Source organism: Protopterus annectens, chromosome 3.part1 (genome assembly GCF_019279795.1).
Source record: "Protopterus annectens isolate FY-2018-M chromosome 3.part1, PAN1.0, whole genome shotgun sequence".
In the NCBI taxonomy this organism is placed as follows: Eukaryota; Metazoa; Chordata; order Ceratodontiformes; family Protopteridae; genus Protopterus; species Protopterus annectens.
The window spans coordinates 664,407,489-664,429,750 of NC_056732.1; the positions used below are offsets into that span (position 1 = coordinate 664,407,489).

Genomic DNA, 22,262 nt, shown 5'->3' on the forward strand with positions numbered 1-22,262 from the left:
AAAGAATGCTTTATGGTTGGCCTTGGCCTCCAAACATCTCAAATTTGTCTTGGACTATTTGTCCTCTGGTTTGCTTAGAGTGCTTTTATCCTGCTGGGTGCTGCACCTCCTAATGTTTGCCATGGTTTTCTGTTGTACAGTCTATTGATTTTGAGATTCCACCAGGGTGGCTTGTTTTTATTTCTGTACTTCCTGGTGTGTACAGCTGCCTCTATGCAGCTATTAGCATGCTTGTACAGGGTTTCTGTGAACCATTCTGCATAGGCAGCAGTGTTCTCAGGATTTATGGTGTCTCGAAATTTTGGTCAGGTTATCACTTAATAGGTCAGCTTTACAGTAGTTTCTGAATAGTCCAGGTTTAGCTGGGAGTCCAGATTTTTATTTTTACTTCAGAGGAGACCATTTTGTGGTCTGACCTTACCAGGTAAGACATTACAGTAGGGGTGTGCGCCTCTCCCATATTAGTGAGGACCAGATGCAGTATGGTTGTACCCCCTGGTTGGTGTATTGACTATCTGGTCCAGGGAGTTTGTTTACAAAATCCAGGAATCTCTTTGCCTGTACATTTGGTGTCGTATAGGATTCCCAGTTAATAGTGGGGTAGTTGATCACCCATGAATATAGTATTGGGTAGGATGGTTAGTGTTTCTAAAGTTTAAATACATGGTATGGGTTTCCTGAGTCAGAGGTGGACCTATAGTTTGCAAGGAAGTGGTACTGGATTTTGCCTATGGTGATTTGAACATGGAGTAGCTAAAGTGAGTTGTCCTGTTTGAAGTGCATTCATTTTTGATGGGACACCCTTTAGTCCCTGCCTGTGAAAGCAGCTGGTCTAAATGTGTAGAAGGCATAACGTTGCACTACTGGTGTGCTCTATATGGCTTTAAATCATGTCTCTGTCCACAAAGACATACGCATTCTCTAGGATGAAGAGAGTTTCTAGGGAGTGGAGTTTTTGTTTAAACTCCTGTCATTGAGCAGTAATACCTTTAGATTTTCTTGGTTTTGATTTGCTATGTCGGAAGTACTTTCAGTTTGGCATTGCCTAAAGAAAAGACACAATGGGGAAGACAATGTTTTAGCTATTCAAAAGCTTAGAGGAGAGAGGCACAGACCATCCCTGGCAAAGCACTGTGGTCTGACCATCTTCCATGTGAACAAATATTGCCCCCCATTAGAATGACACCAGAAACTAAGCTAAAGTCTCATCTTTTGTATTGTGGCATCCTTGGAGAAGGTAAAATGTTGCTCAATGCAATACTAATGTGACAAATTCTGTTTGACAGTTTCATGAGTGGAGGTTTTACTCATTTTTAGCCATAGCAATATTTTCACACACTGCTGACTATTCCTTCAAATGGCAACTTTCTGGTAAGTGTTGTATAACTTGTTCTGTGGTGTCATTAGCTAGTGGATGGTGCACTGGTGCAGCAGTAGTGTCCCCTCACATCAAGAGGTTCTCCGGTTCGATTCTTAGCTGAGGTAGCTTTTGTGCAGTGTCTGCATGTCCTTCCTGCCTTCGTGTGGGTTTCCTCCGGGTACTCTGATTTCCTCCCACATTACAAAGATGTGTCTGGAGCATTTCTTCCCGGGCCTCTGAAAATTGGTTTCATTCAAAGTTGGATTTTCCCAGTAAACAAATGTTAAATAGTGTGCAAGTCAAAAGGTTCTGGGTTAGGCAGGCAGGGGTTCGAAACTATGACTTAACATGTGGACTATTGATAGCCATCCATTCCTGTCCCTTGGAGCCTTCACACTGGGCAGTTCAGGTAATTTCCCTTCAGGCATGGATTAGGTTGAAGTCATGATCTACCTGTACTGAAACGCTTGCTCCAGTGTGGGTGGCCATGACTTCTGTAGGTCCATCTGCCTTCATATTAGTGAAAAGGACTATTCTTATTCTAGAGGGTTGTTCTCTGCCCATTTGGATCCTCCCCCTATTACCTCTTTATGATATCAATCCATCAAACCTAGTCCACAGGGACAGTCAGCTCCATCTATTTTCCAGTGAGTTACATGGAGGAACTTCTCACCTGACACTTCTGAACATCCTCACAGGGACAGTCAGCTCCATCTATTTTCCAGTGAAGTTACATGGAGGAACTTCTCACCTGACACTTCTCCTGAACATCCTCCCCTGAGGTGGTCAATCAGAAAACTTGCAAGGTGTATAGATTTCTTGTTGAAAGTCTATCTGCTGAATTCTTGGAAGGGTCCCCAAGATCACCTGATCTCTTTGGAGACTTTCTGGAGATCCTTAAAGGTGGTTGTCTTGATACTTCAGAGGCAGTATTTCTGAACACTTTCGATTGTGGCCTTGTCTTGGGTAACCCCAGCAAATTAACTAGTCTAGTCATCAGTCATGTAGGGAGCTGTATTCTTTTGAGCCAATATCCCATTGCCCTGGCAAGTTCTTAGCCCCTCCAAGATTAACCCCACTGGAACAAAGGAGCCCCTGTAGATGGCAGTGGTGGTGCTAGTCACTAAACAGCTAGCAGAGCTAGTCTATCCACCCACCTAACAGTCTAGGGTGCTGGATAGATTTGGAAGGTGAGCTTTTGCTTCCTCTTTCAGTCTGAGGTCCCTTAACTATCTGGCACACTTCAAGGTTGCAGAGATTTGAACAAAACTGTCATGTTTGTCTGCAGAGGATGTCACAAGATCACTCTTCAATTTCCAGCGTGTCCATGAGGTTGATCTGAAGCAGCAGATGGTGCCTCATGGGCAGCTGTTTCAGGCATTGCTGTAAGGAAACATGACTGGATGCAGTTTTGTGACTTTGCAGGGTCTTTCAAGGTGTCTCATCAATGTTTTTTAAGATTAAACATTTTCAGACCGACCAAACACTTACCCATAGTGAATAAGACCCTGTCTGCCATGAGAATCAAGTTTCTACCCCTCTGAACTTTCTCTAGAAATCAGAGGTGGCAAGAATGCAGTTCACAAATTTCAGGGACCCTTCCAGGATTTGCACAAACTTCAGAGACCGAGGCAGGTCTAATGGTAGACACCATAGACACAGGAGGCCTCAACTCTTGTTTCCATAATTCCTTCCTGGATAGACCCCTTCAGGGCAGTCTGCCCACCTCTGGAGGCAGTTGGGGAACGTTCCTTGCACCCAGATGCTTGAGCTATTGTAACAGGATTCCTGGCTACTAAATATCCAGAGGTAATTTCATACCATTGTCCAGGCCCCTACTTTCACACTGTCCAGGCCCCTACTCCTTTCACACTGTCCAGGCCCCTACTCCTTTCACACTGTCCAGGCCCCTACTCCTTTCACACTGTCCAGGCCCCTACTCCTTTCACACTGTCCAGGCCCCTACTCCTTTCACACTGTCCAGGCCCCTACTCCTTTCACACTGTCCAGGCCCCTACTCCTTTCACACTGTCCAGGCCCCTACTCCTTTCACACTGTCCAGGCCCCTACTCCTTTCACACTGTCCAGGCCCCTACTCCTTTTCGTACCACTGTCCAGGCCCCTACTCCTTTTCGTACCACTGTCCAGGCCCCTACTCCTTTTCGTACCACTGTCCAGGCCCCTACTCCTTTCACACTGTCCAGGCCCCTACTCCTTTCACACTGTCCAGGCCCCTACTCTTTTCACACTGTCCAGGCCCCTACTCTTTTCACACTGTCCAGGCCCCTACTCCTTTCACACTGTCCAGGCCCAGGCTGAAGCACAAATTCATCCATGAGGACCCATATAACAGAACAGGATTTGGAAATTGCATTTTTAGAGCCCAAAAAGGCAGGGACCAGAGACCAATTTTAGATTCAACTAAATCAGTCATGAAAGTCCATTCCAAATGGTCATGATCCAGTCAGTTCTTTCTGTGCAAGGACAATTGGATGTGTGCAATAACCATCATATGTGTACTCATCAATATATGGTTCTCCTTAAGACACTTGGCCTTTTGGCTGGTAGCCAGCCACCATCAATTCAGAGCCTTGCCCTTTGGACTGCCCACAGGCTGTTCAATGTTTCCGTACCTAAACTGGCTCCTGAATGTCCCTACCATGCTTCTGCACCAATCAAGGAACTTTTTGCTCCAGATTTTACTAGGTATCAATTATGCCAAATCAAATCTGACATGTACAGAGGCTAGAATTTATTGGTGCACATATGGACACAAATGCCTCTTTGCCTAGTCATCCCTTTGACGTACTCTGATCTCAGCATAATCTAGCTCATCGCTTTCTTCCAGCCAGACTAATTTTCCAAGCTTTGGGAGTCTGGCAGCCGCAATGGTCGTGCTTCCTTTAGCATGCTGAGTCCTTCGATGGACTGTAGTTCAGAGGTGTCTGACAACTATATTTTCCAGTCAAGCTTACACAGATATGCAAATTCGATTGGCGGATCCAGTCAAGTAGACAGTGACTAGAGATGCCTCCCAATTTGGGTAGGTGGCATTACTTGGACTGATTCAAACCAACATGTTTGTAGTTTTGGTATCAACGAAGGGGAAACCCAGTCTTGTCCTCAGGGCTGTGTGGCAATGAGTGATCCCCCACCAACTTTCTAGTAGAAATGCACATACCAGGTAAATGCAATGTACTAGCAGATTCAGATGTGTTCTGATGCCTCAAGTGGTCTGTCAAACAGTGGGAGGATTCTTCCTGTTAAGACTGCCCTTGCTGTGATCTGTCCCCCAAATGCAGAAGGTGTTTTATCCTGATTGCCCCTTAGGCACTGATGCTGTGGGCCACATTTGGTCATCTAGTCTTCTATATGCTATCCCCACTTCCTTGATCCCCAAACTTTTACAGAAAGCAACTTGACAAGCTCAGTCATTGCCCTGTTCTGGCCTCACCAGGTGATTCCCCTTCCTTTGGTCTCATCTTTCCTCCCTGAGAGGTGAGATCTGTAGACAGCCCAGGCTTTCTTCCCCAGTAGCACATTTTATGGTCCTTGCAAACAGACTCCACCAAAAAGGTTTAATAGGGCAAATGGAAAATATATGGGTGTTAAAAAAATGACCATTTTACTACCCCAGTCTGTTCTTTCTACAATTAAACTACAGTGACAGCCATATCAAATTTTCATAAGGAGATAAAAATTGTTTGGCTTCCAAGTTATTTATGCCTTTCTTGAATGCACTTTCTTCCTTAGACCCTCAGTAAAAGATCCTTCACCGCCTTGGGATGCAACTGTGGTACTACACAGTCTGGCCCAAAACCCTCAATCATTTTTTGCTGAAGGTTCAAAGTATCATGGGAAAACAGGCTTTAGTAGCCATCACTTCTACCAAAAGTATTTCTGAACTCCAGGCCTTTTCATCAGACTCTATACATTTTCCAAAAAGACAAGGTTACTTGAGGTAAAAAGGAAGTTTGTAAACTGGCTTCTGAATAACATCAATCCAAACAAAGAATTCATGTTATGTCTACTAGATGTGCACAGGCAATTTAACTTGTGCAGGACTAAAGTAGTCAGACTAGCTGGCTACCTCAATCAGCTGGGTTATCAAGTACCCGGAGTTACATTGGTTAAATGGATAATTTTTTTGTATTCTCAAGGTATTTCTCTATCAAGACCATCTAAAGCTGACTCTATTAGATCCTTAGCCACTACACCTGCTTTTTGGTTAAGAATGTCTACTGAAAAGTTGGGCAGCAGGCACTGTCCAATGCTCATACCTTTGTTACAAATTGGACTCCATCTCCAGAAGCAGAGAAGACTGGTTCAGGTTCTCTGGATTCTGTACAGGAGCAACCAAAGATTCATGCCGCTGTGTCTAGTTAATTGTGGAAAAGACATCTGATAAAGTACAGTCTACTTTCATTCTTAAACCCCACCCCATTCCTGTAATCTGGGGTGACCTGTTGATGGCAGTGTTGGAATCTGTAGTTATAAGTTGATGTGGATTTTATGGCAAACTTGATATGAGGTACGGGGGATGGATTAGAGGGTTGTGTAGAGGAGGGATGAGCTAGAGAGCCACTAAGTCTGAAGTATGTGGCAGTCTGAGCCAAGGATTAGATCCATAATCCATTTGAATGAAAATGGACCATCCAGATGCCTAGTTATGGTGACAATTTCAATTGTATACGCACAGTATTGTCATGACACATTCTAACAGTAAAATTCTATCTGTTGTAAATCTTTTTGTTGCTTACTGATAGGATTTCTGTTCTGTCCTCCGAACTGAAACTGCTAGTACACAAGCTCGAACTGAAACTGCCAGTACACAAGCTCGTGACAGCCAAAAACTCTCTAGCAAAGTCCTACTCATAGTGCCCCTCTTCTCTCCTGATCTAGTTTGCCACATTTTTCAAGACTTGTCAAGTCATCTTTCAGCTAAGTGATATTTTTTCCTACATACCTACCTTTGGATTTACTTGCTACCCTTTCTTAGCAATAATACTTAAGGGCTTGTTAAAAAAAAAAAATAAAAAACTTTTGGAGGTCCTTTCTGAGGCAGAGGTCTCGCCACCTCCCAGGAAAGATGAAAGAAGCCATTCAGTTTTGACTTCTCAGACCTCTACTGGTCTGAAGTGCTCTGTTTCTGAACTGAATGCCAAAATTATCTGCAGACTTTTTCGGCTCCAGTGCCCATGACTAGTTCTACAGTGCTGAAGCCATTGGCAACCACTGACCTGACTCTCTCTACACCTGCTTTGGTACCCACTATATCCTCTATACCAGCCACTGCACAGATATTGGTTCCATCCTCTGTGCCGAAATCCAAAGTTTTGCCTAGCACAAGATACTCCAACTATAGATCCCTTCCTTGGACAATATAGCCCTCATATCTAAAAGGTCCACCATGAATCTCTCTGAATTACTTAGTGAGGATTGTTTATCAACTTTTGGCAGCTAGAGGAATTCCAACCCAGACCAGGACTTCACTCCCACCTGGAGCCAAAGTTTTCTCTGCAGTCTCCATTATATTCTTCAACCTCTTCCCTGGCTTTGGAGCCCCCTGTTCCAATGTCTACCCTGGTGCCTATGCCTTCAGTTCCTGTGGCTATTCCCATCACTGTTCTGGAGCCTTCCCTCTGGACTTGCTCCATTCAGAGCCACCCTCTGGACTTGCTCCATTCAGAGCCAATCTGCCCTCGAGATGGTGACTAGTCTGCTGGCACAGGGACTCCTAGTTCGGTGCCAATTTTTTTCTATGGTGCAGTCTATGGCTCTGGGTGTTCTGGCAGATGACTGCAATAGTGAAACACTAAACATCACATTTGGGTTATCCCTGCCAGAGTAGCCCTCAGTCGGCCCAAAATACCGGAGTCTTGGTATTTCTGCAACTCTTGCTGTCGCTCCAGGACTGACGGGCCATCAGTTGTATAAAACCAGGCAGCCAACTCCATTAAGTCAGTCTTTCTTGCTGAGGAGCCTGAAGCAGTTTGCACGCGTGCTGGTTGGCCGCTACCTGAGTTTTGTTTCCAAATTGAAGTCTTCTAATGCTAAGGACCCTGTTGGGGATCCTTTTTTCTTGCTCCAACCAATGTCAGAGAAAGTTAGTTGTCTTTCCTGTGGAAAGCAAATACCACACCAGGACTTCATTTTTTCTGCATAACTTGTTTAGGCCCAGAACACTACTTCCCTCGCTGTCGCATTTTGTGCTTTAATGCCAGAACTATACATTGTTGGGCCCTAATTGTAGCTAGATATTTTCACTCAATACTCTAATTCCGATATGGCTTCGGTAAGCCATCCGACAACAGATCTTCTGAAAAAAGTAAGGATAAAGACCGCACAGGTCCAAAACTGCAGAATACTTTAAGCTAGTTGTCAGTTCTCCGGTAATCAGTGATGTGCTTTCACAGCCCCTGATGCCTGCTTCTGTGGATTTGCGGGCTGCTACAGACACCCTTTTGGAGTCTGGTATGCAACAAGACTCTTCGACTAAGGATCCTGCGGATGTCTCTGCTTACTTTGGATGGGTCTGGAGCTGCTGAGCAGGCGCAGGCTTCCAAGGAAGTACTTCACTCTACAGATACTGGACGCACAGACTTTTGTCTTGTTTCTAAGACCCAGGGTATGAACCACACCCTAAAAAAAACAACAAAGCTCAGGCACCTGCTTCTTGCATCAGTCTCAAATGCTTAAAATGGCAGAAGACCTTGTGCTTATCAGGGGAAGCCAGGCTATCCCTTCCAAAACGACTTTTTTCCTCAGTAGTTTTATCTGAACAGGAGTCCAATGAATCTGATGCATTTGCATATAGATATGCAACCTTAAGAGTATTCTGATGCAGAGGAATCCATCCCTTCAGCGCCTCCACCTGAGGACTTTTCCTTTGGGGAAACCCTATATACTTTAAGGAAGTATTTCCAATGGGAATGTCAGAACTATCCTCTGTCAAGACTGGGAATTCTTGGATCTTCCACAGTACAGACCTCTGGCCATCTCTCCTGTCCTGGATGTGGATCATGTTTTTATGGAATCCAGTCTGACCCCTATCACCCTCCCTCCTGCTCACAGGAAACTGGGCAGGTACTAGAGTCCCTGACTCTCAAATTTCTTCAAAAATCCTACTGCTGACCCAGAGGTAATCTCTCAAGGACCTAAAGGAATCAAAGCTACTTCAGCGGAGTCCCACTCCCTCAGATAAGGATTCCTGAGCTTTAGACAGATGGGGTTAAAAATACCTCTGCTACTCTTGCTATTAGGGCATCAAATTCAGTTCCATATGCTGAAATATCAGCAACATACCATGGAACTCTAACACTTTTCCCTGCTTATGCAGAGAGAGTTAATGCATTCTGCAAGTCAAGTAACTTAGTGCACCTTACACTGGTTTAGATGCCCTAGAAGCATCTTGCAGGGCAGCAGTCACTGGTTCTGTCCTTAGAAGGCATGCGTGGCTTAAGGAACAGCCTTTGCCAGACCATGTCAAATCCCAATTATTGGATGCACCCTTGCACAAAACTTATTTGGCACCAAGGCAGAAGAGGTCTTAAAGATGGAAGAAAAAGCTAAATCTATGCAGACTACCATTTCTAGCCACCGAGGTTCAGTAGGCATTGCCCCTCCAAGCATTGCTCTTTTCCTTCCCCCTCCCAAGTCAGCTTTTTCCAGACCAAGGGAAGCCGGCCCCCCCAGACAACAGCCCCAGGGAATGCAGATATCTAAGCAATGGGAGTACTTTTCAAAACCAGTGTACAAAGCCCACCCCCTTATGGTAAGAACTCAATGACTTTACACTTCCACCCTCTTCCTCTGCCCACCTGCTCTTGCCCCTAGGAGGAAAACTCCTTCCATGCAAGCAACTGGACCACCATTACCAATGACTGTTGGGTCCAAGTGTCCCAGGAATACAAATTTTATTTCCATACTCTGCCAACCCCAAAAGGGTTCCCAGATCCCCCCCCAAACCAGTGGGCAGACAAAAAGCAAGTCCTTTCCCTGCTATCTGAGAGCACTAGAGCATGTTTCTGCAGAACAGATGGGACAAGGTTTCTACTCCAGACTCTTCCCGGTACCCAGAAGAGTGCACATGGTGCCCCGTTCCTCAGTCTATCCTTTCTAAACACCTTTCTGCGAATACAATTCAAATTGCTCACCCTTCAGCAGCTTCTACCTATGCTTTCCAAGGATGCTTGGCTAGTCACCCTAGACCCAAGAGGCCTACCTACACACTCCAATCAGGGAATCATGCAGGAAATATATACGTTTCAGGGCAGGATCACTGCACTTTCAGTTCTCTGTGCTTCCCTTTGGCTTATCCACTGCTCCTAGAGTTTTCACGAAATGTCTGGCTCCCATCATTGCTTTTTGCAGACAGAAATATTCAAATTTACCCAAACTCTGGCAACTGCCTGATTCAGGCAGTCTGGAAAAGCTGCTAAAGGAACTGACTTGTAAAATACCTACTGACCTCCCTGGGGTATACTATCCATTAAAAGAAATCCAAACTAGTACCCACACAATTGTATTCCTGGGAGCAAGCCTGGACACAGCATCCCAGATGGCATTCCTTACATCAGAAAAGCAATCCTACAAGACAGCCTGCTTCTCTCAACTAGCCACTAGGACCCAGTTATCTGCAAGGAAAATCTTGCAATATCTAGGGTTCATGGCTTCTTGCATTATTCCATATGCCAGACTGCATATGAGGAAACCTGCAGTGGTACCTAAAGCCTTTGTCAGCACTCTCAAGACCTGGAATTTCTTGTACCAATGATTTGTCTAAGGAAAGATTTTCTTTGGTGGGCAGTAGCATGCTACCACAACAAGGGACTTCCCTTCTCACAACTCCACACTCCCCAGACCCTCACCACAGACTCATCAGACTATGCCTGGGGTGCACATCTGGACAGCAGGTGCATTCAAGGCCAATAGAGCGCAAATCAAATATCTGCACATCAACCAAAAATGTTAGCTGTTCAGCACACCCTGACAACTTTCAGACCCCTGTTCTCCCCTCAGTTTCTACTGACAAACTGACCAGTCATGTGGTATATCAAGCAAGGAGGGACTCCTGTGTGCAGGCTCGCCATAACTCTTTGGCACAGCCTCAGCCATGCAACTACAGCTGTTAGCACAATTCCTGCCAGGCGCTCTCCTTTCTGGCCGACCACTTGAGCAGAAACCTGCTAAACCCTAGAACCTTCACCCTTGTAATCCAGAAATGGGGCAACCTGAAGGTAGACCTCTTTGCCTTCCACTCCATTCAGCTCAGCAAATTCTGTACCAGGAATCCTCACAGCAAGGTCTGAAAAGTGGATGCTCCATACTTACAGTGGGTAAACCTCAGTCTATGAATTTCCCCTTCTACCACTCATTTCAAGGGTACTGTTCAAAATAGGGGAGGAAAACTGAAGACAGTCCTAATTGCCATAGACTTATCACTCCAGCACTGGTACCCTATGTAAGCCTGCCACCATGGCACCTACCTCTGATCCCAACACTCCTTACCCAGAGGAATGGAAATTTTATGCATCCCCAATTGCAGACCCTCAATCTGGTAGCCTGGCTTACTCCTGAACCTCTACTCAAGTTGCTAGTCTAAGCAAACAAGTTCTCGATGTAAGTGAGCCAGATGCCCCAGCACTAGAAAGTCTTATGCATGGAAAAGGTTTTGCTCCTCGATCCAGGCTAAGAGTCAGTGGCACAGCCCTCCCTTCCTCTCATCCTGGACTACCTGGCAGAGACCTACTGCACAGGGGTTTATTCTTTATTAAAATTCATGTCTCTGCCATCTCTGCTCATTTCAACACAGCCACGTCCTCACACCCTCTCAAATAGTTCCTAAGAGGGGTTAACAACTTGAGACCACCCAGAAGAGCTCCTACCCCAGCTTGGGACCTAAACTTTGTTGGAAAAGCTCACCCTGCCCCCCCTTCAAACCTGCAGCTTCAACTGTTAAATTTTCTCTTGGAAGACTGCCTTGCTTCTGGCCATCACTTCAGCTATAAGAGTATCAGAGCTACAAGCACTTATGGCTGTAGAGCCCTTCATTTTCCATGCTGACTGGCTCCCTCAGGACTAACCCGTCCTTCATGCCAAAAGTGGTGTCCAGTGTGGCTCTCAACCAATCCATTCATTTGCCCACCTTTTTCCCTAACCCACAAAACAAGGGAGAAAGGTTTCTGCACTCTGTGCACAGACGGCTCAGATTCTACATACAGGACTAAATCTTTTAGGAAAAACTGATAAATTGCTAGTCTGCTTCACTACAGGAGCAGAGGGCGAGGCCATATCCAAACAGTTTCCAAATGGTTAGCACACTGCATCCATTTCTGCTACAAACAGTACAGGAAACCTCCCCTTAAGCGGGTTAGGACACATTCCACCAGAGCAACCTCCACCTCTGCAGCTTTCCTCAGGGATCCCCACCAGGAACATCCTGGAGGCTGCAACATGGACATCTGTTCATACCTTCAAGCATTACCACCTACTTATCTTCCCATCCAGGGCAGGCTTTGCTACTGCAGTCTTGCAGCGTATCTTAGCCAGCCCCCAGACTTCGATTGCCTCAACCTTTTTCTTCAGCTTTAGGTAACACTAAACATAGTACAGTTATCTACACTTAACAATAAATGTAGATGTTGGTGTATTCACTGTTGCAGTCGTTTCCCCTCCCCTCCATCCCCTTTGTTCTCTCTAATTAGAAGGACTTTTTAGTATTTACTTTCTACTGGTGGTCCACCATAATCTAGCTCCCTATTGGGGACTCCTGACAGCGCAGGAAACTGTAATGGAGTCTGCTGCCTGATTTTATACCACTGGAGTGACAGCAACAGACTCAGAAATGCTAAGCCTCTGGTATTCTGGCCGACTGAAGGCTACCCTGACAGGGATAACCCAAATGTGAGACTGCAACAGTGAATACACTCAAACATCTACATTTATGTTAAGTGTATACAACTGTACTCTCCTCTGCTCTGAAGTTGTCCCTTTCTGGGCTCCTATCCCTCTTTGGGTGGGCCTGCCTTCTAAGTGATGGGGATGACTCTCTTCCCAAGCATGCAGTTGGCACCTCCAGTGTCAACCTGATTGTTCTCTAGCATGCAGTTGACTTGGCCCACTATGCAAGGGCTTTGAGCACGGGAGCAGCAAGAGACCCTGCTCCAGGGCACATGCAGAGTCCTCAGAACACCCCACTGAGGAGCCACCCCAGAACACGCAAGAGGAAGCATGTCTATTCCCCTGAGGAATCCCTCACCGAAGATGGAGATTTTGAGGGAGAAGAGTCCCCATGGTTGCCACCCTGAGGATGTCTCCTTTGGAGATGTACTGGAGATGGTAAGAGTGGCGACTGGAAGCCAATCAACATATCTACTGAGGGAATCTATTGCAAGCCTTCCGTGCTTGGCACTCTACTTCCTGGGTGACCCCACCTGCAGACAAACTAACACTCCTTGTGTAGTGTGCTTAGAAGGCTCCTGACAACATTGAGCCGATACCCTGGAGGCCTGATGAGATTTTCCCCCCAGCAGACCACATTGGTCCAAAGGTTTGACACTCCATGGTTGTGGCAGCGCCCCCAAGAAAACTTGCAGAAGAAAGTTCAACTGTCCATTCTTCAAACAGGGAGTCCTGGACGATTGGGAAAACAATCATACGTTCAGTGACCTTTGCCATATGGTCTCTGAACTACATGACACATTTCACATTTCTCCAGAGACCTGGTTTTAGAACTTTCAGATACATTGGCAGGAGGTATTACTTTAAGAGTGCAGGATACTCTGCTTGCTACCCTAGAGTCCATTTCTAACTCCGTGCAGTTGATTGCCCCTACCAACGAGGGGGCAGCCAGAGCAGCCGCTTCAGGTGTCATGAGATGTCACGCCTGGATGTGCTTGTGACTTCGTGGACCCCTTCAAGTGTTCATCAATGGTCCTGTTGAGTCTTCCTTTGGCTGTGAAGTTAAGGACACATTAGCCAGGTGAGAGACTGAGACCCCACCTACCCTTGGCATAGGTTTTTCAGCAACTCAACGATCCTATTCCAGGAATCAGAGGGGTGGAAAGATGTGGTTAGACATCCCAAAGACCTTTCTGTGACACGTGTGGTGAGCAATCACCCCAGGGCAGAGCAGGGTGGGAACTAGTCTGGGAGGTGCCCCTGTCATGGCTGAGGGGGGGGCTGTGAAACCAGGGATAATCGTGTTTCACTGTTGCAGTCCTAACAGAGGGCTACCGGGAGCCAGACAACCCATCAATCGGCCAGAATACCAAAGGTAAGTAAAAATGACATTGGCTTCTATCTGTAAAGGATGTCAGGGCGTCCAATACAAAGGCAGCAGACGTCACTTCTCAGTCTTCCTTGCCGCGGAGCACGAAGCAGAAGCTTTTCATGCATGAGTGCTGGTTGGCAGTTAATCATTGGTTTCCGACTAAGAGTTGAACTTTTACTACAGCTAAGTACCCTGTTGGGATCCTCTTTTCTTGCCTTAACGAATGTCAGAAAAGGTTAATAGCCTTACCTGTGAAAAGCAGATTCCCCATAGAGATTTTCATTCGTACTGCATTATTTGTTTAGGCCTTGACCATGACATTCCCAGTTTCCTCCTTGGCATCTTCCTCTGAAGCCAGATCTTTTCCTTCAGGAAGGGGGAATCATTCTGCTTCCTCATCTTCAGTCCCTCCATTTGGCTGCATGGCTCATTGTATGACTCTTCCTTATCTTCCCATTCCCAGCAGGTGGTTGACTTGCTGAGGGAGGCCAGGAGTTCTAGCACTAGGAAGTTCTACGCTAGCAAATGGGGAAAGGTTCTCATTGGATGCAGGGTAGAGGGGAATCTTCTCTGATTACCCTTCCTCTGATCCTGGAATACCTGCCTGAATTGCTTCAGGGTGGTCTTTCTTTTTCCTCTATCAAGCTTCATGCTTCCACCATTTTTGCTAATTGTTCTATTGAACAACCCATTTTCTCTCATCCCCTGATGAAAATGTTTCTCAGAGGTGCTTGCAACATAAAACCTCCCAGAAGGGCACGTACTCCAGCCTGGGATCTTTAATTTTGTTCTAGAGGAACTCTCTCTTCTCTTGAGCCAGCTGCCACTGTAGATTTAAGTTTCTCTCTTGGAAGACTGCCTTCTTGGCTTTAACTTCAGCAAGGAGGGTTTTGGAGCTGCAAGCTTTGGCTGTGTAGCTTTTTCTTCCATGCAGATAGGGTCTCTCTGAGAACCAATCCTTTTATGCCTAAGGTGGTTTCTAGCTTGACTCTTAATCAGTCCATACACCTTCCCTAATCCTCGAAATAGAGGTGAAAGGATCCTACATTCTCTGTGCACAGATCCTACATTCTCTGTGCACAGCTCTGGTTTTACCTGGACAGGACTAAAGACCTTCAGAAATAAACAGTTATTGGTTAGTTTTGCCCCAGGAGCACAGGGCAAGGATATTTCTAAGCAAACCATTTCCAAGTGGATTGCACACTGTATCACCTTTTGTTCCTTTCATGGCAAGGTTCCTCAAGGGGTTAGGACCCACTTGACTAGAGCAGTTTCCACTTCTGCAGCCTTTTTAAGGGGTGTCCCTACTAAAGATATTTTGGAGGCTGCCACATTATCTTCTGTTCACTTTCACAAAACATAATTTGCCTCTGTTTTCCAGAGCCAGGGCAGGGTTTGCCACTGCTGTGTTGCCGGACATTATCTCCAACCTTTGATTCTGTTCCTCCTCCCTTTTCTTTGGGCTTTGGTAATCAGCCCATTAGGACTGCAACAGTGAAGCACTATGAATAGTACAGTTGTGTACACTACATAAATGTAGATGTTAGTGTATTCACTTTCCTTCCCTTCCCCCTTCTTTGGTCCTCTCCTATTTCCTGAGGTACAGGCTAAATTGGAGATTTGCCCAAATTGCTTTTGGTTTAAGCCTAATTTCTGCAGGCTTCTGACTGTTATGGCAGACTGAGAAAGTGAAGTCTGCTGTCTCCTTTTTGTATTGGACCCCCTGACATTCTTTACAACCTAAGGCAGCCAATGTCATTTTTACTTAACTTTGGTATTCTGGCCGATCGAGGGCTGCCAGGAGCCAGGTAACCTATTAGTTTAGGACTGCAAGCAACAGTGAATACACTAGCATCTACATTTATGGTAAGTGTACACAACTACTTTCCAGATTCCTTCTCTGGTCAACCTTATTGGTGCTCCTGAAGAGTGGCCTGATTGCTCCCCTCTGAAAGCAGTCTGGACACTTTTCCCTGCACTACTTGGCCTGACAATCAGTGACATCAGACTCGTATGTGCAGAGGATTGACCAGAGGGTACTACATTCCCTTTGACTTATTCCAAGTCTAAGGCAAATCCCTGATGTCCACCCATTTGGAGGGATGCAGTAACGCTAGACCCACCAGACTAAACAGGATCCTGTTTTACTAGTCTAGTGCCAAAAAAAGGGAACTCTAGACTAATTTTGGATCTCTGTCGGACAAATTCCAGGTGGTCACTATTCAGTCAATTCTTTCCTGGAGAAAGACTACTGGATGTGCTCTCTAGATGTTCAGGATGCGTATTACCACATAATTGACACATGGTCCAGAAGATGCCTCTGCTTCCAGCTGGAAACAAATTACCAATTTTGAGTACTGCCCTTTGGTCTCAAGTTCACAAAATGCATGTCAGTAGTAGCTCACCTCTGACAAAGGACTCATTTCCATATCTAGATTGGCTCCTCACCAGTCCAACCAGGAATCTACTTTAAGCCATATACATTCAAGGCATGGTAAACTGGGATCTCTAAACTTGGGGAAAATTGAACCTGGTACAGACTCTAAGCTTAGAGTTCATTTGGGGCAATGTTAGTCTTGCTAATAGTTGCCCTGCCTCTTCACAGGCTGCTAAAACTGAGAGCTCTACTTCAAATGATACTTTCTCAAGACCTAGTCCCAGCAAGACAGGTTCTAAAACTGCTGGGCTCCATGCCAGCTACAATTCCTCTGGTCCCTCTTGCGAAGTTCCACATTAGGCTACTGCAGTGGCTCTCATCTTCTCAATGGTCTCCCCTAATGCATGTCACCTGATTCGCATAAGTTGATGCAAGCAGGATTCGAGTTGGTGGATGAAGCCAGAGGAGGAGTTATGGAGTCTACCTCTTTCACCCCCCAACCCAAAGCCACTGACCACTGATGCTTCCTTGGTGGGAGGCATTTTCAGGGAAGGATCATCCAAGGCACTTGGTCCCCCATAGAGGCCACATTGCATATCACAATGTCCTAGAGCTGAGAGCAGTACTCTTAGCATTGCGCGTATTCCAAATAACCCTCCCATCTGGGACAATTGCCATCCAATTGAACAGTAAAGTAAATCGGTAGTCTGGTATATCAACAAGGTGGAACCAGATCCTATCACTTATGCCAGGAAGCCCTAAGAGTATGGCAATGGGGGGTGGCTTCCATCCATTTTCTATTAGCAATGAACATTCCTGGGAATTGGCTTCCAACCATTTTCTATTAGTGCACAGGAATTCCAATCTGATTGCAGACAAATTAAGCAGGAATATTCTGATGCCTTATGAGTGGTCTCAACCTTGTAGTAGCAACTCAAATTGCTGCGACCTCTGCTTTCCCTTCAACCACTAATGCAGCAGCTTCTTTGCCTTCCCCCACGGGGAGTTACCAGAAATGCTCCAATTTACAATTGGCCCCTGGGTGTACTTGTATGCCTTTCCCCATTCCACTCATTTCCTTTCCCGAAGAGAGTGCAATGGTTGAGAAGCATCCTCATTGCTCCTTGCTGACCCAGTCTAGTTTGGTTCCCCTTCCTTTGGCTTCATTTGGTTCACTGCCTGTGAAACCTGGACCTTCCCCAGGACTCGTATCTCACCCATGGGGGCTGGTTCATCCCAGCCTTCACAGCCTCAAGCTGACAGCTTGGTATCTCCACTTCAGTTGATTGCCAGGCAAGTACACCTATTCTTCCCCAGTCTGAGATTCTTCTGGCTTCCCATAAACCCAAATTTATCACAGCAAATGGGTCCGATTTACTGGGCTAAAGAACAAGGACTCTGCAGTGCTGGTCCATAAAGTTTTAGAATACCTGTTGACCCTACTTCATGCAAGAGCCTCAGCCTCTATTGCAGTCTACCTGGTAGTTATCGCCAATTTCCATAATGGGTTAAACTATTCCGCAATGTCTCTCTGCAAAACTGTTATGAAAAGAATTGTACACCTCAAACCACCTATTAGAAACCTAACAACCATAGAATTTGACTAGTCCTACAAAATTTGACCTGCTCACCCTTTGAACCTTGCATCTCATGTGACAGTTTTTATCCTGGAAAACCTTATTCTTAGTGGCTCACCTCACCCAGGAGGGTATCGGAACTGCAGGTGTTGTCAACTGACCTTACTTTTCCAGAGTAGCACTCTGTACTAACCCTTCCTTTTTGCCCAAAGTTCAAATTCAAGTCTCAGCCAGTCCATTGATTTACCAGTCTCTCCAGAAATTTCCAACAGTTACTTATGTTGGATGTGCATAGATGGCTTTTTTACTTGGACAGAACTAAAACTTCAGAAAGTCGGACCAACCGTTCATAGCTTTCCCCAATCTGGGACTTCAAAAGGCAGTCTCCAAAATCACTTGGACAAAGGTAATGCAATCTCTTAACCATTTTGGCAATCAAAACAAATTTTTCTTGAATCAAGGCTCATTCCACCAGATCAGTGGCCGTATCAGTGGCGTTTCACTCCACCAGATCAGTGGCCGTATCTGCGGCCACTTGGGCAAACCCCCATACTTTCACTCATTACAAATTGGATGTGGCCTCCAGAGGAACATGTTTTGGCTCAATGGTGCTCAGGAATATCCTTCATAGGGCCACCCAGGATGCAAGTAGCTGGGAACGAATGGAGAAAGTTGTCGTCAGAACATTCCATCTGTGGTGTAGATCTTCATTATACCTTGCCTGCCATCTCCCTGCCTAATGACTCCTGGTGGATCATTTGGTCCTGTCTGCCTGGTAAGGTGTTTGCTCAGATAGGGCCTCCATTGTCTCAATATAATTTCACTGTCTTTATACTGGTTGGGCAAACTCTGAAGAGAAGAGGTGCATGGTGGGTAGGCTCAGTTTTTGGCTGGCACAAGCTTGTGTATTGGCCTGGTCTGTTCTAAGGACGCAACTAAAGTCTTATCAGTAAGGAATGCATGAAGATCTAAAGCTCTAATGGAACATTATGGTAAGAACTTTGTCAACGTATCTGAACTAGGATTATAAGTTAGTGTGGCATATTTGCTACAGTGTTAACGTTCTGGTAACAGACATTGGTATTACAGAAAATACTGTTAAGCTGCTCATTTGCATAAGCTTTCAACTAAGGCATGTACTTGCAGCCTCACTATTGGCCTTGAGTAAGGTAAAACTTTCAGTGAACTCAATATGCTGCAGACAGTTTCTCAAATGAAATTCTAATCTGTACCGCAACTAAGTTTCCAGTGGTGCATACCTCTAGACCATAAGGTTCATAGGTTGGTACTAGGTTATCAGCTCTAGGGCCTGTACAAGCTTAGCCATAATTCCCTGGCTTTCTTCCCACAGTATTTACTTCCCTGGATCTCTGTCTAGCAGGGCGACTGACTTGCTCCCCAGGGTGAATTTCCTATCTCCCATCCAATCAAGGCTCCTTTTGAAGAGGGCCAAAGATATGCTCTGCTTGACATGTATGGGCAGTCTATTCCAGAGTCTGGAGTCTCTCTGGGTCAGGAGCCTATCCTTCCAGCATGTTTTGTTCATTGTGATAAGGTTTAGATCCCTGGAGTGTCTCTGAGGGATTGGTATTTCAAGTGTAGTATGGGCATCTGCTTTAGGCCTGGGATTCTTTTAGTTATGTATTTCTGCAGCCTTTCCAGTTGCAGATGTCTTAAGAGATACAGAAGCAGGGCATTGTATTCTATAATGGGTCTAATGAGGGAGGAGTACAGTGGGACAATGACCTCCTTTTTCTGCATGAAAGCCCTTTGTGCCCCATAGTATTTCCTGACTTGTGGCAATGTGATTATCGAAGGTGAGACCACTGTCTGTGTCCTTGAGTCTCATCACACTTTTGGTGTTTGGTGTACTGCCACCTATGTGGTAATTCATGGGTACACGTTTTTCCCAAAGGGAATAACTATACATTTCTTGGCATTGAGCTTGAGCCCATGGCTCTGGCACCAAGCATCTGTTTCTGTAAGGTCCTTTTGTAGAATATCCACATTTGGGGGTTCAATAATGGCTCCCAGTTTGCAGTCATCTGCCAACTGTTAGCCAGAGTCCCTTAGTGTTCTACTGTACTTCAGAAAAGTAGATGCCAAACGAGTGGTCCCAGGACTGAACCCTGAGGTACTCCACTTGGCACTTGTCTGGAGCTGGATTTGGAGTCTGCTACTTTTTACAGTGTGGGTTCTGTCAGTAAGCCAGTTAGCCACCCATTGAGTGATGTAGGGATTAATGCCCAGCTTAGTAAGTTTCTAATTCCAGAGTTGGGGATGGTGTCTTGGGCCTTGGTGAGGTCCAGATAGGCTGTGGGCCACCTTACCCTTGTCCATGGCTCTGGAGACTGATTTGAAGTTATTTGGGTTTAGGAGACAAAATAGTCACTTCACGAACCCAAACTGCATGGGGTCCAGTGTTTGAAGGTTGCCAATGTCTTTGGAAGTTCCATGATACATTCCATGGCTTGCAGATCAGGCTCAGATTGGGGTGGTAGTTCCCAGGATCAAGTTCGATCCCCCTTGTGGAGGTTTCCCAAAAATCTCTGCCATGGCAATAGGTGGCTCCATAGAAGACATTGAGTTCATTTTTGTGTTACCAGATCAGAGCAGACATCCTTGAACAAAAACAGGAAGTAAATAGTTCTGGATTCTATCCCTGATTTTGCTCTACCACCACTCCAGCTATACTAGCCTGCTAATGCAGTTTGTCAGCATTGTAGGAGGAAGACAATGTTTTACTTTACTAGTGTACTGCTTTCTGTATTGGCAAACAGCAATGACTTTTAACCCATTTTTAAGCAAGGGAGGTAGGTTTGCAATGTTTACTGATCTCTTGCCCTTTTTAGGTCATCATCCTTAACCATCCTGGCTTAATAAAGGTTGGCTACTCTCCTGTCGTTGACTGCCACACTGCTCATGTATGCTGCAAATTTGCAGAGTTCATTGACAAGATTGACAGACGATCTGGTAAAAAGCTGGAAGACTACCCAGTGGTACTGAAATCTGGAGATGCAGCGACTGTTACTATGGTTCCCACTAAGCCATTCTGTGTGGAAAGCTTTTTTGACTACCCACCTCTTGGTAAGTTTTTTTCTCGCTTGTAACAGTAGTTATGGTAACTGCACTGGATAATGAGATGCATATATGTCTGGCTTTCTAGATTGTTACTGCATTATTGTCTTGACACTGGTTTATTTCAGTGTCCTGACAGCACTGTCAGGAAATTGACCACAAAGGAATAGTGATTTCATGCATGAAGGTGAATGGCACTATGGTCAGTGGGCTGATTTTGGTAGAGGAGTTGCACAAGTCTGCAGTTTAAAATTTTAACACTAGTAGTACCGTGGCTCTACTACATGAAAAGCTGTCAATATTTTACGGAGCCCTTCTGGAAGGGGGCTATCTAAAATGCATACAGTTTCAAAGCTGAAAACTACTTGCAGAAAGTCTTCCCCAATTGCCACATTTAGCAGTGGTTCAATATAAGGCAGTTATGAATATTTTAGAAAACCAGTGATGCAACAATATAAAATTCTTGAGATGCAGCTGTTCTGAGATAAAGAACCAACCTTCATAGGAAGTTACTAGGCTACTGGCCCCGAGGCCCTTATAAGCCTAGCCAGGAGTTTAGCCCATGTTTAGACAAATCTGCACCCAATACCCCTGTCCAGTAGGGACATGGGTGGAATCCCAGGGATGTATTTTCTTTTCCCATCTTATCCAGGTTTGTGCTTAGCAGTAGTCTGCTTAATATGGAGAGTCTGTGGGACATCTGCCCTGCCAACAAGTCCTATTGATGTCGCAGACAAGGTTTAGGCCGCATGTGCAGGTTACTCTAGTGGAGGTTGACTTGTGGATTTGCAGCAGTCCCATCAAGGTGGGGTCAAAGATCACCTTGTATGCAAGACAGGTCACCTCTGAGGAGGTTGTATGAAACTGAGTGGAGGGTTAGGGCTTTAGCTTGTGTATGGTAGATTTAAGGTCCTGGATTCTACTGGTGAGGAACCTCTGGTCTCACCAGCTGCTGCATGTGCTTTGCAAGGAACATGCCAAACAGAGCATTGTATTCAATGAGTCTTGTAAGGGAAGAATACACAATATGTAATGACCTTGTCCCTGGATGAGATGACCTTGCTTATGAGGTGGGCCATGTAGAAAACTTTCCATACAGTGGAAGCAACATGGTCAAAAGTTGGGTTGCTATCAATCTGGGTGCCCAAATCCCTCAACTGCATACTTGTCCCATTAATGTGATAATTTGTGAGATCACTCTCCCCAAAGGTGAAGATGCATTTTTTGGTATTCAGCTTGGTGCCATGTTTCTGGCACCAGTCATTTGAGACCCTCTTGGAGGATGTCCATGTTACTAGGGGAATTGGTAGCACCCAGCTTGCTGTAATCTGCAAACTTGGTCAGCCATAGCCCTCTGGTTTTGGCCTGCACCTCAGAAGTATATCCCAAATAAGAGGCCCCAAGACGCTGGGGCACACCATTCTATATGGGTTTACTGCTTGAGGTGGTTTCCCCTATTCTGACTAGGTGGTTCAATCAGTGAGCTTAGCTTACCCATCTGGTAACATACAGATTGCCTAGTTGAGTGTTGTGCCTATGTAGGGAATAGTGTTGAAGGTTTTGGCCAAGTCGAGGTACGTGGTGTGTGCACAATCA

At 45.5% G+C, this 22,262-nt stretch overlaps 1 protein-coding gene across 1 annotated transcript in view; it reads left to right on the forward strand.

The window, feature by feature from the left end:
• LOC122798244 (elongation factor 1-alpha-like) overlaps nt 1–22,262 on the forward strand; it is a 150,554-nt gene that overhangs the window by 66,961 nt on the left and 61,331 nt on the right. The window contains exon 6 of the mRNA XM_044067032.1: nt 20,441–20,675. Coding sequence (XP_043922967.1) covers nt 20,441–20,675 — 235 coding nt within the window. The remainder of the gene's footprint in view (nt 1–20,440; nt 20,676–22,262) is intronic.